Source organism: Capricornis sumatraensis, chromosome 8 (assembly GCF_032405125.1).
Source record: "Capricornis sumatraensis isolate serow.1 chromosome 8, serow.2, whole genome shotgun sequence".
In the NCBI taxonomy this organism is placed as follows: Eukaryota; Metazoa; Chordata; class Mammalia; order Artiodactyla; family Bovidae; genus Capricornis; species Capricornis sumatraensis.
In genome coordinates, this window is record NC_091076.1 from 8134738 (window position 1) to 8151192 (window position 16455).

Sequence of the window (16455 nt, forward strand, 5' to 3'; positions counted from 1 at the left end):
TGGCCAGGGCAGTGCACTCTGGTGGGCCCTGGGGACATTTCACCCTCAGGCCCTCACTCCTTCTCATGGACATGCTTTTTGATCTGTGCCACATACGTTCTTAGAAGTTAAGGGACAAGGTGGCCAGCAGGACAGTCCTCCCACCCATCCACAGAGATGCTGTCTCTAGCAGCTCATGACGTGCTGTGACCAAATGCTTGGTACAGTCACATCTGTCCACAAATACCAAGTGATGTGTATACAGGGAGGTGTGTGGCTGTTGTGTGTGAACCACACAGACACACAAGTGGTCCCCACCCTGCCACCAAGCCTCCGGCTGTGATGGGAAGAATCCTGGGCTGGGGACCAGAAGATCTGGGTTCTAGTCCTGGTCTCCTAGACTGCTGGGTAAGTCATATTCCCCTTTCTAAGCCTCTGTTTCTTTGTCTGTAAAATGAGGATAAGAATCCTCACTCTCCCTCCTTTCTGTGGTGGTTTTGAGGCTTAAGTAGAAGCGTGGAAATGACAACATTATATGATGCAAGGCACACACATAGAGACTGACTCAGCCAAGGGAAGGGAAGTCATACTGGGATAGGGACCAAAGCTTAGAGCAAGGCCTGGGACTCGCCTCCACATCCCTTGACCTCCGTCTGACCCCACCTCAGGAGCCCCATCCCGATCCCCAGCCTGCTTGCTACCCTGAGGGCCTGGCAGGCTTGGTCTGTGGCCGCATAGTCTCATCTCATTGGCAGGGAAGCCAGGCTCCCGCAGGCAGCTCGTCAGGTGCTCACTGGATTTACGCAGACTCGGTCCGGAAGAGAGTGGAGCTGGTGACCACGTGGTGGGAGAAGGTGCTTGGAGCCAGTCTCAGGTGCCTGGGTGTTTGCTGGGCCGGAGAGGGCCAGGAGGGCCTGGGGCTGCTGCCCCTGTCCAGGCAGAGAGCCCCAGGAGCGGATCATGCCTCCTGCCCTGGCCTCCACCGTGTCCGCCGACCCTGAGCCAGTTCCTGGAGCTCTGCTGTCTACGGGCCCTGAACAGAGTGGTTGGTCTCTGTTCCCGGAGTCCCTGATTCGTCACCCATTCCAGTGTGATCTGGGTTCCTGGGTTCCTTCTACCTGGGGCATGGCCTGCCTCTTGTCACCCCCTGGGGTTGCCTTTCTCTACTATGTGTCTATCGGCCGTCCCAGTTGCCAGTGAGGCTGACACGAAGGGTGAATTGTAACTGAAGAATCTCCAAGCTGGTGGGGCCCTTAGAAGTCACCTCCTTCAGCCCGCCCCCGTGTGTGCATCCGCCGTGCCTCCCCCTGCCAACGGGAGGCTCTCCACCTCTGTTCAGATGACTCTGTGTCAAGAGCACCCCACCTCTGAGATGGCCATTCTCATCACTGGGTCATTCTTCCCTGGTAGTAATATCCTCTTCTGAAATCCCCACTTGTGAACTTAGTTCTGCTGTCTCAAGCTGTACACAGCAAGTCTGGCTGTCGCTCGTGATTTAAGCCAGGCTTAATGCACATTACACTCCAAAGCCCTTTAATCTCTGAGACCATGGGGCGGTGCCTTGTTCCCACAGGGTGGTAGTTTGTTTCCATGGGGCTCTTTTAAGAGGCTCTTGAGCTCTTTTGAGGCTGAGCTGCTGGGCAGACGGCTGTGCCCAGTGCACTCTGCCACTCTCCAGTGTCGCCTCCAAGATTCCAGCCAATGGGCTTCTGAGGCTCCTTGCAAGGAGCTCCGGCCCCCTCTCCCCAACCCCAATTCGCAGGGTGTGGATGGGGGAGCAGGTGAGATGCAGAAAGCGGAGCCTGGCTTCTTTTCCGGAGTTCCTTTCCATACAGATGACTTTTTCCCACCTGTCTTATCACACATTCATACCATCATCCTGGTCTTTAGGCCCAACCAGGGCCTTGGTGGGTCTGTGCACAGCAATCACTTCAGTCCGTTTGCTGAACTTGAGGCGCAGGTTTCTAGTTATCAGGGTAGCAGTTAAATCTCCCTGAGCCGTGCTCTGGGAGGTGCGGCCACCAGAGGGCGGTCTCTCCCACTTACCCGCAGTTGCTGCCTTTCCTCTGGGACAGTGCTGGCTGCCTCCTGGGTGCTCAACTTCAAGGGGAGTTTGCTCCCCTCCAATCCCACTGGAGGGGCGCTCCTGGGGGTGGGGTCACTTCAAGGATGGGCCTGGAGCTAACACCTCTTCTCTGGACAGACGGAACCTCCTTCCTGGAGCCCCCATGCTTGGGAGGGGCAGAACTATGCTCCTCTCTAGGCCTTTTCTCCAAAAGGGGATCGGCCTGCCCTTCCAGCTCCCTTTTTTCTTTTTTGGACCCTTCATTGGTGAAGACTCTGCTGGCCCTGAGAGAGCCCCCGTGACCTGAGTCCAGGGCTGGCACCCTGCCCTCACCCCGACATCCTCCCCTCCCCCCTCTGTCCAGCTCCCCCTTTCTTCCTCTTTTCTCTCTGTACCCTCTCCACCTCCTTCCTCTCCCTGTGACTTGCCCCAGATCTGCCCCTTGACCTCCTTCTGCCCCTCCCTTGGTGCCCGGCTGTGGCTTCAGGTCCCGGCTGCTCCCCCCACTCTTCTGCTGCGGTTGACGACGCGTGTGGGGCTCAGCCGTACTGCCCGCGGAGCCCATGCCCCCGAGCCACGGGGGAAGCTACCTCCACTGCAGGAACCTTCAGGGGCTTAGGGGGATGCCAGATGACCCCACCCCACTTTGCCTCCTGGGCCTTGGGGTTGTGGGCAGAGCCTATTCCAGGGGAGACAGAGGATGGCAGGATACACTGCTGCTAAGAGAGGCCTGGAAAGTGACCCTCCCTGAGAGGTAGGGCTGGCCCATTGGACACTTCGTTCTTGTTTCTAGGTCAGGGTGGTTTGTTCAAGCCCCTCAGCTCACAGGGAGGGAAGGTGGGGCTGGGAGAGAAGAGAATTGCCCACAGTCACTTGACGGGATAGGACGCAGCATTTCTGCCTGCTTCTGCCCTCTACTGTCTGGGTCTGATGGAGCAGGACAGGCGTCCAAAGACCCCGTCACAGGACTCTAGTGCTCTGTGTCCTTGTGAGGCTGGTGGACTCCCGTCTTGTGGGTAATGGTCCCACCAGGGGCATGACCAGAGGCCCCAGGGCTCCGGGCTGCAGGTCAGTGTAGACAAGTGTGCTTTCTGAGTACCCGGAGCCTTCAGGCTGGACTTGGAGGCCAACAGTGCTGGGGCTGGGGAGGGGCGGGAGGCTTTGCCGAGGGTGCCTGCTTGTCCCCGAAGACCTCAGAAGTCATACGGGGCCTCAGTGTCCTCATGTGTGAACCTCTGGCCCTTGCCTAGAAAAAGGGAATAATGCTAGTTCCTGTTCAGGGTGAAGAGCACCCTGGTTCCCAGGGACAGCCTGGTACCCTCCAGGTTAGGAAGGGTAGCAAGAAGGTTCCTGTAGGGGTGGTGCTAGCCCCCTGGGGCTTTGGGAAGTGTATGGCTGCGGGAAGGGGGCCCTGGGGCAGACCCCTCCATTTAGCTCAGAGCCCAGGGGACACGGAGATGATGTGTGACAGCCTGGGCTCTGAGTGGGGAGTTGTCCCAGAGCAGGGGAGCAGGGGCTCTGGCCCTCCTCGCCTGTCTCCCTCTCAGAGATGGGGAGATGTGGGGTTGGTCAAGCCCTCAGCCCCCCAGTGATCCCCTGTGCGACTGGGATTCCCAAGGTGCCCATCTCCCTCAGACGTGAGAGGCCCGGGCTTCTCCAAGAAGGGAGATGTCAGCCTTCTTCCCATCACCCGGCTGCCCTGCCTCCCATTTTGGGGAAGGAGGGGGAGGGGGCCGACTGAGGAAGGGGAGAAGGCACCTGAGCACGCGTGGTCCCCGGAAAGTGGCCCTGGGGGAAACCCCTGCCTGCAGACACCCGTCCCTGTGAAGGATGTAAAAAAAAAAAAAAAAAACAACTTGTTCTGCCTTTTTGTCTCCCCTCCCTGCCCGCCCCATGGCCCCCCCAGACTGCCTGCGCGTCGGCTGCGCACCCAGTAAGTGGCTTCCCTCTTCTTCTGCAGAGCCCCTGGGGGCCTGGGATTCTGGACATTGGGGTTGGGGAGGGGTGCAGGGGAAAGCGAGGAGACGGTGTCATAGCCTGCTTGTGCGCGGCTTGGGCAGTGGGTGCGTGTGTGGGATGTGCTTGTGGAGGGCAGAACGAGCCAAACGAAGCTGAAGCAGGGGGAGTCGGTGGAGGTCTGGGGTCCGTATGCTCACTGAGACTAGGATAGGAAGGGCCAGAAACTTCGTCTCCTCAAACGCTCTGGAGGGTAGGGGAAAGGCTTGGGATGGCACTTACCGCAGGAGGGCAGGAAGGAGCCGAAGAGGGGCTGGGCTATCCCGCTGTATCTCGAGGCGGCCACAAGGGGGAGGTCGAGGCACGCGGGAGAGAAGACGAGGGCTGGAGGTGAGTGGGCGGTGAGCCCGGAAGTTCAGCCCTCCACAGCCCTTGTTTGGGGTACGGGGGTCGGGGGTGAGATTCTGCCAAACGGGGGCGCTCTCGGAGGTGACAGTGAGGCTCTCAGCAGGGGTGAGAGCGGGTGTGGACATTTCTGAGCTCCCAGTGTGCCTGGATTCAACCCTCATCTCTGAGTGTGTTTCTGCCTGGTGTGCCCTGAGGTCACGTAAGAGAACCCAGGGACGCGGCAGCCACAGGCAGAAAGAATGTACTTAGTTCGGCTCTGTGTGTATTTGGACAGGTGTGCGCATGCGTGGTGAGCCCTGCCCCGCTGGTGAGAGCACTGGGGTGGGGGGCCCAGGAGGAATCTTGAGGGGTGCCGCAAATGGCCTGCAGCACCGTTCTAAAGCTAAACGTTTTTAGTCTTGGAAGCGGTTCATCCAGGTCTTGAATAAATGGCCGTAATTCACACTGGGTCCCTCCAGATCAGGGATCCCCAACCTCTTTGCCATGGGCCGGTGCCTCCTGTCAGATCCATGGTGGCATTAGATTAGAAATGAAGTGCCCAATTAATGTAGTGCACTTGAATCATCCCCAACTCATCCTCCACCCGTCCTGGTCCGGGGAGAAATTGTCTTCCACGAAGCTGGTCCCTGGTGCCCAAATGTTGAGGACTGCTGCTCTAGATGGGGGAGGTGTGTGTGTGTGTGTGTGTGTGTGTGTGTGTGAAGTGCTCATGGACAGCAGTGAGGCTGTGGGTGCGCGTGCACATTTGGGTGCGTGGTGAGACTCGTGAAAGTTTGAGGCCTATGTCTATAGGCTGGGGATTCAGCTGCTGGCTACACACACTGACACGGAAGGTCGTGAGGCGAGGCGGGCTGAGTATGCTGGTTGTTGGTGTGAGTCTCCAGATGCAGGGCCTTAGGGCACAACTCCGAAGGCACCCACTATTCACTCACTCTGTGTTCTTTTCCAATGGGAAGTTGCACCAAGTGTGGTGATACCAAGTGTGTCTGTATTTATGACTGGGTGTGTGCGAAGGCTCTGTGTGTGTGTGTGTGTGTGTGTGTGGTGTACCTGCATGCGTGGGTGTGTACAGGGGTGAGGCTGTGTGCCCAGGGTGGTACTTGAAGCAGCCACATGAGGGCAGGAGGAGGTGCCAGGCTGACTCCCCCCTCGGTGCCGCAGGTAAAGGCCCTGAGACGCTCTTTGCGGGGCACAAGCTCAATGACAATGAGTGGCACACAGTGAGGGTGGTGCGACGGGGCAAGAGCCTGCAGCTGTCAGTGGACAACGTGACCGTGGAGGGTAGGTAGTCTGCAGCCCTGTTCTTGGTGACCCCTGCCTGGGTGCCATTTCTCCCTTAGGGGTGGCATGTCATGGGCTCCTGGACCCCAGGGGCCATTTCGACTCCCCAGAGGCAGCATTGCCCTGCCAGGCTATTGGCCCAGAGTCCCACAGCTCCCCCAGACCCAGGAGCTGGGTGTGCTGCCAGCACCTGTGGGGGCTTTGCTGATGTCCTTCCCATGTGGCCCTTGAGTGGAGGGGAGGCTTCTGGGGACCCAAGACCCAGCCCCAGAAGTGATCCTACAGTCTGGGCCCCAAAGCCATGACCCCATCTCTGTCTCCTGTGCTGAGCAGGACAGATGGCAGGGGCCCACACGCGGCTGGAGTTCCACAACATTGAGACGGGCATCATGACGGAGCGGCGCTTCATCTCCGTGGTGCCCTCCAACTTCATCGGGCACCTGAGCGGGCTGGTGTTCAACGGCCAGCCATACATGGACCAGTGCAAGGACGGGGACATCACCTACTGTGAGCTCAATGCTCGCTTTGGCCTGCGTGCCATTGTGGCTGATCCCGTCACCTTCAAGAGTCGCAGCAGCTACCTGGCGCTCGCCACACTCCAAGCTTACGCCTCCATGCACCTCTTCTTCCAGTTTAAGACCACAGCCCCCGACGGGCTCCTCCTGTTCAACTCAGGCAATGGCAATGACTTCATCGTCATCGAGCTGGTCAAGGGGTGAGGTGCTGGGCTCCGCTCCGCTGTCAAGGACGTGGTCCCCCCTGTCCCCGCCATGACCAAGAGGCAGCTCCCTCAGCCACTGGCTGAGATGTCCAGTCCCCACAGACCACAGGTCAAGATTCAGGTTCCCCCACCACCAGCCAAGATGGGGAAGCAGCACCCTCGCCTCCACCCTGGTCACCCCCCAGTTACTTCCTTGCCAGGGGTTTCTCAGTCATACCTGTGCTCCATTCACTGTCCTGGCCCTGGCCATCCGGCCCTACTACAGACAGAAGGCAGGGCGGGGTCCCTGTGACCTCTCTGGCCTAAGAGGCCCCCACCCTAGAGCAGCTCTGTCCCTGCTCAGAGGACCCTACTGCCCCCACAAAGCTGTCCCTCCACGAGCTTCTCTTCGGAGCCTGTCCCAGGAGCCAGGTCCTCAGCAGCCTCTCTCCCCACATCCCCCACGATGGGCCCTCACACCTGAGTCCTCTTGTTGTTGGTTTGGGTTCTTCCACTGTGAGGTCTCCCTCTCCACCCCTCCCTCCTGCAGCTTCCAGCCCCACCCCCACCCCGCAGCTGTAGCTCCTCCTTACCCGCCTTCCCAGCCCCCACCTTGACCCAGTGTCTCCTCCCTACTGTGGGGCAGGTACATCCACTACGTGTTTGACCTGGGGAATGGCCCGTCCTTGATGAAGGGGAACTCAGACAAACCAGTCAATGACAACCAGTGGCACAACGTGGTGGTGTCCAGGGACCCGGGCAACGTGCACACGCTCAAGATTGACTCCCGCACTGTCACACAGCACTCCAATGGCGCCCGAAACCTCGATCTCAAAGGTGGGGCCTGGGGCCTCTGGAGGAGGCCTGGCCCTAGCCCAGACGCCCCCTTGGCCCCGGCAAGACCGCCTCCGGCCTGGGATGCTCTTCCCCTTGCGTGACTCTGTCCCGGCCCTGCCCACAGTTTCCCTCGCTCTTCCCCATTTTCCAGTGTGTCTAGCCTGACATCTTCCTGTCAAACTTCTGCTCAGCTCCCCTGCGAGGCTGCCCTCTCAACACTGAAAGCCTGCCTGCAGGGTGTATCTCATGGGGAGTTTGGCGGCCTCACCCTAGAGCTAGGAGAAGGCAGCCGGGCCTTCTGAAGACCTCTTGGCCCTCCAGGGTTGAGAAGTCTGCCATGCTGGGGGCCGGAGGGAGAGCAGTGTCTCTGCTGGGCTGGGAGGGGGGCTGTGATGAGGGGAGGAAGGAGGAACAGTCTCCAGGTCCCCTCGTGCTGCCCTGGTTGTGTTCCTTGGGCACTGGTGGGACTAGTCTGGGCACTGGTTTGGACCCAGGCCTCCCTGGTGGGCTCAGCATCATACGAGGGCCCTCCATTCCCCAGGGCTTCTTTAGTAGTTAGTGGGGCCATCACTGCCTACCCCTAGAACAGTGGTGCGTCAGAGAGGAGAGAAGAGGAGGAGGAGTTTAGAGATCCAGGGAGGTGGAACAACAGGAATGAGGATGAGGCCTGTGGCTTCTCCAGAGCCCACTGGGGTAATGCGAGCCACCCTCACATGCCCAGAGCAGCCCCCAGTTTCCCTTAGGGATCCCTGGTGTCACTGTGACTCAGACTGTCCGAGCGTGGGGAGGGTTCCTGAAGACTCTGGAATCCACCCTCCTCTTGAGGAGGCAGCAATGGAAGCTCCAAGAAGCTATGTGATTGCCTGAGGTCACAGAGTGGGCGGGCCATGGAGTTGGGACCAGAAGCTTGGTCAGATCCTGCTCCGGTGCTCAGACATTCAGTTGGGTACAACTCTTGGCGACCCTTTGGACTGTAGCCCTCCAGGCTCCTCTGTCTATGGGGTTTTCCAGACAAGAATACTTGAGTGGGTTGCCATTTCCTCCTCCAGGGGATCTTCCCCATCCAGGGATCGAAACCTGCATCTTGTGGGTCTCCTGTGTGGCAGGCAGATTCTTTACCTCTGAGCCATGGAGGAAGCCCCTAGAACGGATGGCATAGTGCTGCCAGTTCTCCATGCTGCCAGAAGGGGGCGATGTGTCTCAAGTAATTCGCAGTGGCAGCAAACCAAGGGGTGGTCTGGGCTGGTCTTGGTTTGCACAGAGTTCCCAGCAGGGGCAGCAGGGTTGACCCATCATGTCTTGCTAGAGCTCTGCCATGGGCCAGCCAGGACTTCCAGGGAGTTGAGGTCCCTTCGGCCAGGCAGTGATGTGGAGGACCAGTGTCCCTGAGGAGGACTTCTTGCCAGTGTCACCCAGAATCCCCAGTCTAAACCCTAGCTGTTGGAAAGTGCCGGGCTTAGAACCCCCAGCAGAGAACCCAGAGTTGGGAGAGGCTGGCAGAGGCTTGGAGGAGTTCTGGGGATGGGAGACTTCAGAAGGGAGGGAGCGAGGGTGGAAGGGACCGGGCTGCACAGCTATGAAAGGCCCTGATTACGGGCCGGAACTGGCATCAGATGTGTGGGAGAGAGCATGGAGCAGGTTCCTCCAGCTGCTTCCCTCTTCCCTCCCTGGGCATCTGGGTGTCCCTGGGAGGGGAGCAGACAGATGGCGAAGTGGAGAAGGAAGAAGGAAGGGTGGGGGTGGGCATCTGCCCCTTAGAGAGGAAGCTGGAGTCCGGATGAGACCGTGTGGGTCTGCGGGACCCGACACTGGAGGCTGATGTCCTGGGAGGGACCTATCTGGGGACCGGGATCCGAGCTCTGACCCCACTCCCTTTACAGGGGAGCTGTACATTGGCGGTCTGAGCAAGAACATGTTCAACAACCTGCCCAAGCTAGTGGCCTCTCGGGATGGCTTTCAGGGCTGCCTGGCCTCGGTGGACCTCAATGGGCGCCTCCCTGACCTCATCGCTGACGCCCTGCACCGCATCGGGCAGGTGGAGAGGGGCTGTGACGGTGAGTGTGGGTGCAGGAGTTAGGTGTGACCCTGCGGGGTGCAGGCAGACTGGGGGGCCGGGTGGTCTCGATGGAGCCTGCTGCCGCCGCTCTGGGACAGAGTATGGGGAGAGTCAGAGGTCACTTGCCCTCCCTGCTGCCTCCCGCCCCGACCCCTTATCACAGTTCCAGGCCAAGACCAGCTGTCATTGAGCTCCCCTACTCCCACCCCCATGAGTTCTTGGCCCTACCTGCCCGGCAGAACTGAGGGAGGGCTTCTGGCCCGGTCCCGAAGCTTCCGTAACTCCTGGGGCGGGAGGGGGCTTGGCTGAGCGGGGGGTGTTCCCTCTTCCTGCCTCTTCCAGGCCCCAGCACCACCTGCACCGAAGAGTCTTGTGCCAACCAGGGCGTCTGCTTGCAGCAGTGGGACGGTTTCACCTGCGACTGCACCATGACCTCCTACGGAGGCCCCATCTGCAATGACCGTGAGTGCAGGACCGGGAGGGCTGAGGGTGCTGAGGGGAGGCCCCGGGAGGAGGGAGGGTCTCTCAGAGCTATGCTGCTTGCTTCCTTCCCGTCCCTTCTTGTCATGAGTGAGACGGAGGGGAGCTACTGGCTGCTGTCGCCTCCTGGAACCCCCTCTCGGGCCTTTGCAGGACTCCTGACGCCTGCATGTCGGGGGTGATGGTTGCTAGACAGCCTCTCCTCTTCCTTCTGAGCTGGTGGGACACTGCTTCCCTCACCCCTCGCCAAAGACGTGTCAGCCTCTGTCACTGTCCTGACGCTGGCCATGGTCTCATATGTCGTAGCTCTGTCGCACAGGGCTGGTGGGGCAGTTGCTGACCTGTACCCCCTTGCCCCTGGTGTCCTTGAAATGTGCAGTGGAAACCCATTACTTCCTGCCCAGAATAGGCCTACACCCCCAGGAGACAGGCTCAGGAGACTCCCAGGAGGCCAGGCCTCCAGACAGCTAGCTCCCCTGGAGGCCAGCCACCGTGTACTGACGTTTCCCATCCAGCTGCAGGGTGTCCCTTGGACCCACAAGGACACTCCCTCGTGTCCTCGCCTGGTTCTTCTCCTCCCTGGCTGGGTATCTGCTGCCAACTTGCATAGTGTTTGAGGCCCCTTCCCAGAGGGTGGGCTTCAGCAGCGGTTTCCAGTCCCTCGTGGTTGGTGGCCGGCAGCTGGTTAGCACTTGGATGAGGGAGGGCGGTGGGGCAGGCATGAGGGAGAGACAACTTCCTGCTTGAGGGGCGGGCTGGGCAGCATGTGGCCTCTTTAGGTGTCACTTGAATGGTCTTCCTTGGGGGTAGCTGGGCTGAAAGACCAGGGACACGACGCGCCAGCTGCCTGAAAAAAGACACACACGCACACACACTATATATGGCTTCTTCACTTTGCAAACATGGACACTGAGGCCTGGAGGAGTCGGTGGATTTCCAGAGTGAATAGCAGATCTGGGCTGAGAACAGGGGTCAGTGCCTTTGCCTCCATGCCACACTGTGGAGCCTTAGTCATCGGGCAGAGTCCTGAGTTTCTTAAGGGGTGCATAACCAACTGGTTTCTGGGATTGCACTCTTGATTTTTCCTTCTTTGTAAGAATGCCCTCTCCATCTCCATGAGTGCTTTCCTGGTGTTCTGAGGCGGGCCCATCCCTGGGTACCTCCACATCCTGTCTGATCCTACACGATTCTTCCTGTCCAGCCTGCCACTCGCTGTACCTGCCAAAGCCCACAGACGCCGGCCAGCTCAGGGCCGCTCCAGTCCTGGCTATCGGGGAATAAGGACGGGGCTGGGGGTGGGTCTCTTCCTTTCCAGCTCATTCCTGCTTTGCGCAGGCGATCTGGGGATGGTGGTAACTTTGCTGTTTAATAGTAACTATCCCTACTGACTGTTTCGTGTTTCACGGCTTACAAAGTCCTTTTAATTTGTCCTCAGAGAAGACAGTAGGATGGAGACCAGCCGTCTGATTTAGTTGCTGAGGACACTGAGGCCCCAGTAACAGGAACATCCTTGTCCTTAATCACAGGGCGCTGGGGGCAGGGTGCGGCTGGAACCTAGGAGTTCTTAAGGTTTAGTCCCGGGGTGGTGGTGGTGGTGGAGGTGGATGTGGGGCCCACGGATGGTGGGCATTTCTTGCCATGGCCGCAGGGGGTCAGGATGGAGAAGAGCGCTGCCCATCTTCACTACTGGACTCCCACATGATGGAGCCTTTTGGGAGGGAGCGGAGAGATGGATGTGGGTTTAGGGAGTCAAGCCATCTTTCAGCAGGGGTGGGAAGAGAGATTGGAACAACTTCCCTGGGTTCCAGGCAGGTGGGATGCAGGGAGAATTGGGGCTGGGGAACAGGGGCCTCTTGGGAAGTGTGACTGTCCCCAAGACTGGTCTGTGTGTCTGGTGACAGAGCCCGAGCAGAGCCTTGGAGGTAAAGACAAGGTGGGTGCCATCTGGGAGCCTCTGGACACTGGCCCTGGGGGTGCCTTTGAGATCTCAGCCCCCTTTCTCTTGAAGGTGTGCCTCCTGATTCTCCAGGCGTGGCTGTTTGATGCTCGTGCTGTCTCTATGACGGGTCTTCTTGGGGCTCCACTGATACACAAGGTCAAGTAGGAACCTGGCCCAGATGCACGTCTGCTTCACCCCAAGTGTGATGGCCCTGGAGGCGCCCTGGGCATCAAGGGCCCTTGTGCCTGAGGAGATGGAGGGGACGGGGATGGCCCAGGCATCCTCAGAGGGTTGAGCCTGGGGTGTGGAGCTGTCTGGTGATGAAGAGACTGGGATGAGGAGGAGTCCGACCTTCAGGACAGCCTTTCCCTATGTGTGGCCTCAGTTTCTCCGTTTGGGACATGGGGATTCCCCCTGGGGGTGAAGGCACCATTGTGAGGCTCAGGAGTCTGCCCTGGGAAGGCAGGAGATCAGAGGGAGAGAAGTCATTGTCAGGGTGAGAGAGAGGAAAGCAGAGAGAAAATAAAAAAGAGAATATGAAATGAGAGAGGAAGGAAGCTGGACGGAGGCCTGCTTCCTGGCAGGGCCTGAAGCCCCAGGGCTGAGGTCTGGACAGCGCTTCCCTGGGCAGCTCCAGCTCCACCTCCCGGAGCCTGTCCCCGGGCTCTCCCAGGCAGTGGGCTCTTCCCCATCTCTGCCCCTGTCTGTTTCTCATCTCCCTAGCTGCTCTGCTGGTCTCCGCAGCCTCTATTGATCTCCTGCACACCTGTCTCTCCCTTCTTTTTTACCCTCTCCCCACCTTGCTCACCAGTGTCACCCCCTCCGGCTCTCTCCACTTCCCACTCACTAGTATTGATTGGCCTCTAGGCGGTTTCCCTTCCTCTCCTCTCGCCGCCGGCTCCTCCCTCCCTCCCTCCGGGACCATACATTTTCTGCCTGCTCAGAGCTCTGTCGGTCTCTATCCCAGAGCCAGGGCCAAGAGCGGGCACAGGAAGAGAGGACAGGAAGCCGTGCTCCCCAGCTTGCAAACTCTCCTCCCTCATGGGGCCACACACCACCTGGACACTTCTTTCTGGGTGCCTCTAAGGACCCTTTTCTTCTCTCTGAAAGGCTGGGGACCAAATGGGGCATTGGCATCTAATACGTTGGGGAAGGTGGCAGCTGGGGCAGAGGAGCTGTCTCGGGTCCTGACTGCATCCAGGAGCTGGGCGCAGCTCTTTTGGGGCTCCTGGTGACAGGTTTTGCTCCAAAATGGAATGCTGGATAATAAGCAGGAGCCACCCCTGCCCTGCCCCTCCTCCCCTTTCGCAGCCCCTTCCTTTTGCCCTTTCTTCGCCACCTCTCCTTGTCTACCTCCTTCCAGGTCCATCCCTCCCTCCCTCCCTCTGTTCCTCCTTACCTATGCTCTGCCTCCCCACGCCCCCACCGCCGCCCCCAGCAAGACCTTGTCCAAGCAGAACTCAGGTTGATGTCAGTGCAGAGGTGGCATCCAGATGAAGGGATGAACGCCTCTTTGCTCTTACTTCCCAGAAGTGCCCCAAAGTCTGAGGGGCAGGTCTCAGTGGAGGGGCCCCCTAGAAGGAGAAATGGCTTCCTCAGCAGGACATAAGTGGCTCAGAAAGGGTTTTGTCCCAAGTGGAACACTCGGTGGATAGGTATCCCGGAACCGCCCCCTCCCCACCCAAGAAGGGGAGGTTGGCATATGGGGGGAGGGGCAGAGGAAGTGGACTGGAAGGATAGGAGGTGTCCAGGAGGGTTGCCGCGGGGAGGGAAGCACCCTTCCGAGGAGGTGGGGGGACTGTGTGTGTGGTGTCTTAACTCTTGAGCACCTTTGAGGGTCTGGGTACATTGTTTGTTTGCATATGGGTGACCCTGTTCTTGGAGGGTGACCTGGAGGGGGGTGTCCGTGTGTACGCTGGCTGTTCGTTCATTGCCTGTGACCAAACACGTGTGTGTGAGCATGTGTACACACTCGGTTGAGTGTGAGTTCGTGTGTCGGGTGTCTGTGAGCACATGTATGCAATGTCTGTGTCTGAGCCTGTGTGCGTGCGCGCGCACTGGTGCCTGTATGGGCACGTGGGTGTCTCCATACCCGAGCCCGTCCACATCCTGGCGTGCACGTGTGTTCCGAGGGGTGCATGCAGGAGGTGGTGGTAGCCACATCTCCGCGCACTGGGCCAGCGAGCACTATTGGGGTTCGTCCGGGCTGGGGGTGGGGGTGGGGGGAGGAGGTGGAAGAGAGCGGCCTCTCCGGCTAGCCTCAGTTCTGTTCAATTATTCAGCAGGGCCCCTTCTCCGGAGGGCGCGGGAGGGGTGCGCGCACCCGGGCGTGGGGGAGGGGTGGGGCGCGCGCAGAGGAGAGGCGAGCGCCGAGCCGGCTAGCCAGGTGCCGCGCGGCGGAGCTGCCCAGCGCCGCCCGCAGATCGGGAGCCGCTCGGGTCCCTCCGCCCTGCCCCCTCCTCCGCCCGCGCTCCCCCTCCCGTCCCCTCTCCACCCCTCCTCTCTCCCTCCCTCTCGCTTCCAGCCCTCTCAGCCTCTGCAGCAACACTCCGCTGCCTCCATCTCTCCGCCGGAATCTCGCAGGCTCGCGCCTTCCCTCCGCTCAGCCCCGCTCCCCTCCTCTCCCCTCCTCTCCTCTCCTCTCCCCTCATTCCCCCTCACCCGGATTTGCTTTCCTTCCCCCTTCTCCCGCCCCGCCACCCCGGCCGCTCCCTCCTTTCCCCCCGGCCTCTGTCGGGCGGCAGCGGCAGCCGCGGCGCGGCGGGCCCTAGTCTCCATCGGTCTCCTGCTTCTCTCCTCCAGTCCCCCCTCCCCGGCTCGGTTTTTCCGCAGGATTTCCCCGCTCTCCCCTCCCTGCTTGGCCCCCGCGCCTCCCCTATCTCTCCACCCGGCACCATGCCCCCTCCCCCGGGCGCTCCCCCGGGTTTCTGACGGCCCTCTGCGCCGCTCCGACCCCGCCGGGATGCGGGGGGACCCTTAGCTCCTCGCGATGGACCCAGGCGTCCTGGACCTTGGCGTTGCCGCTCCGCGGACCCCGGATTCCCCGGCGGGATCCACTTGATTTCATTGGCTCCGGACCGAGGCTTGGGCTCTGATTTTCCTTCTCTTCACCCCCCTACCCCCCTCCCGGGGCTCGGAGCCGGAGGGGGGCTTCGCGGGGCTACTCGGTCCCGCGTCCCCGCCCCCGGCCATGGGGCTGTGAGGGGCCCGCCCCCGGGCCGAAATGCCCCCCGGGGGGAGCGGGCTGGGGGGGTGCCCGCGCCGCCCCCCCTCCCTGGCCGGGCCCCTGCCGCTGCCGCCGCCGCCACCTCTGCTGCCGCTACTGCTGCTGCTGCTGCTGCTGCTGTTGGGGGCGGCCGAGGGGGCCCGGGTCTCCTCCAGCCTCAGCACCACCCACCACGTCCACCACTTCCACAGCAAGCACGGCACCGTGCCCATCGCCATCAACCGCATGCCCTTCCTCACGCGCGGCGGGCACGGTAAGTGGCGCTGCCGATACCAGCCGGCCGGCCGGCCCCCGGGGCCTCCCTTGCGCGCGGCCCTGGCCCCCGCGGGCCGCACCCCAGCCCGTGCGCGCCGAGGCCCGGCCCCTCCGCTCTGCGGGCCCGCGCCCCCTCACCTCCCATCTTGGGCTCCACCAGCACCTCAGCCCCACCCTCCCCTCTCCAGCAGCATCCCCTCACCCCGTCCGTTTATCACCCTCATCTCTCTTCACTTTCATTGCTTGCCTCACCTTCACCTCGGAATCCCTGTCTCCGGGGCGTGATCACCCTTCTGTGTAGACCCCTCACCCCCTCTCTATCTGGCCGTTCATCCGCTCTGCCCTGCTCTCCCTTCCCCGTTTCTCTTCCTCTTCACCTCCTCCATCCCTGCCCCTTATCATTCCTCCATCTGGCTTCCCTCCTCCTCGGCCACTGTCACCTTCCTGGCCCAGCGTCTCCGTGCCCATTATCTCCTTATCGGTCCCCCACCAACCTCCCGCCTCTGTCCCATCCACCACCTCTCCTCAGAAGTGTCCCATCACTGCCTCTTTCGCCCCCTTGCACCTGGCGATTTCACCCCTGCGCCTGCAGCCCCCGTCCTGTCTTTCCCCCATTCCTGTGCTTCCACTGCCTCCCAAGCAGTCAGCTTGCTCCGCTGTCCCCTCCTTTCCCAGCCTCATCCCTTCATCTCTGGCTTTTCCTCTCCACATCTCTTCATCTCTGCCGTAGCTCCACCTCTGACCCTCAGCATCTCCCAGCCCCACTGTTTGAGTTTCTGCCCCCACCCGTCTTCCCCTCGCCTCTCCAGTCAGTCCTCTCCCGCTTGACACTGTCACCTCTTAGCTCAGTGCCTTCCCCCTGCCATAACCTTCTGTGTCAGCACTGACTTCTCCTTCCCTCTCAGACCCCATCACCTTTCGTTTCTGACCTCTAGCACTTCTAGTTTCTGCCTTTTTTTTTTAACCTCCCAGCCCAGTCCCTTCATCACTGCTTGCCTTAGACCCCTAAGATTCACCGCAAGCCCCTCTTCCCATCTCTGCACCTGCTGCCTTCTATCTCTTCCGTATTCTCTGTGCCCCCCTCACTTCCCATTACTGCGTCCCCATGACTTCCAATCCCAGGCCTCCTGGGTGTCTCCCTCTTCACATTTGATTTCATCCCCATGTCAGGTCCCATCATTTCCCATCTCAGTCTCTCCTTCACATTTCATCTCAAAGCTCCTGTTACCTGCTGTCCCAGAGATCCCATCACTTCCCATTTTAGTCCATTCCT

The 16455-nt window shown here is 60.4% G+C and overlaps 1 protein-coding gene across 17 annotated transcripts in view; it reads left to right on the forward strand.

Moving 5' to 3' along the window:
* Positions 1 to 16455, forward strand: part of NRXN2 (neurexin 2) — a 99118-nt gene that overhangs the window by 48624 nt on the left and 34039 nt on the right. For 8 of the 17 annotated variants that reach the window (XM_068977616.1, XM_068977615.1, XM_068977617.1 and 5 more), the window contains exon 1: positions 15083 to 15180. In XM_068977616.1, the coding sequence (XP_068833717.1) occupies positions 15153 to 15180 (28 nt within the window). In that variant the 5' untranslated portion in view covers positions 15083 to 15152. Of the gene's footprint in view, positions 1 to 3950; positions 3978 to 5569; positions 5690 to 6022; positions 6405 to 7035; positions 7227 to 9106; positions 9281 to 9624; positions 9745 to 14924; positions 15181 to 16455 lie in introns of those variants that run through there. The other 9 variants (XM_068977601.1, XM_068977604.1, XM_068977605.1 and 6 more) reach the window with 3 other exon arrangements.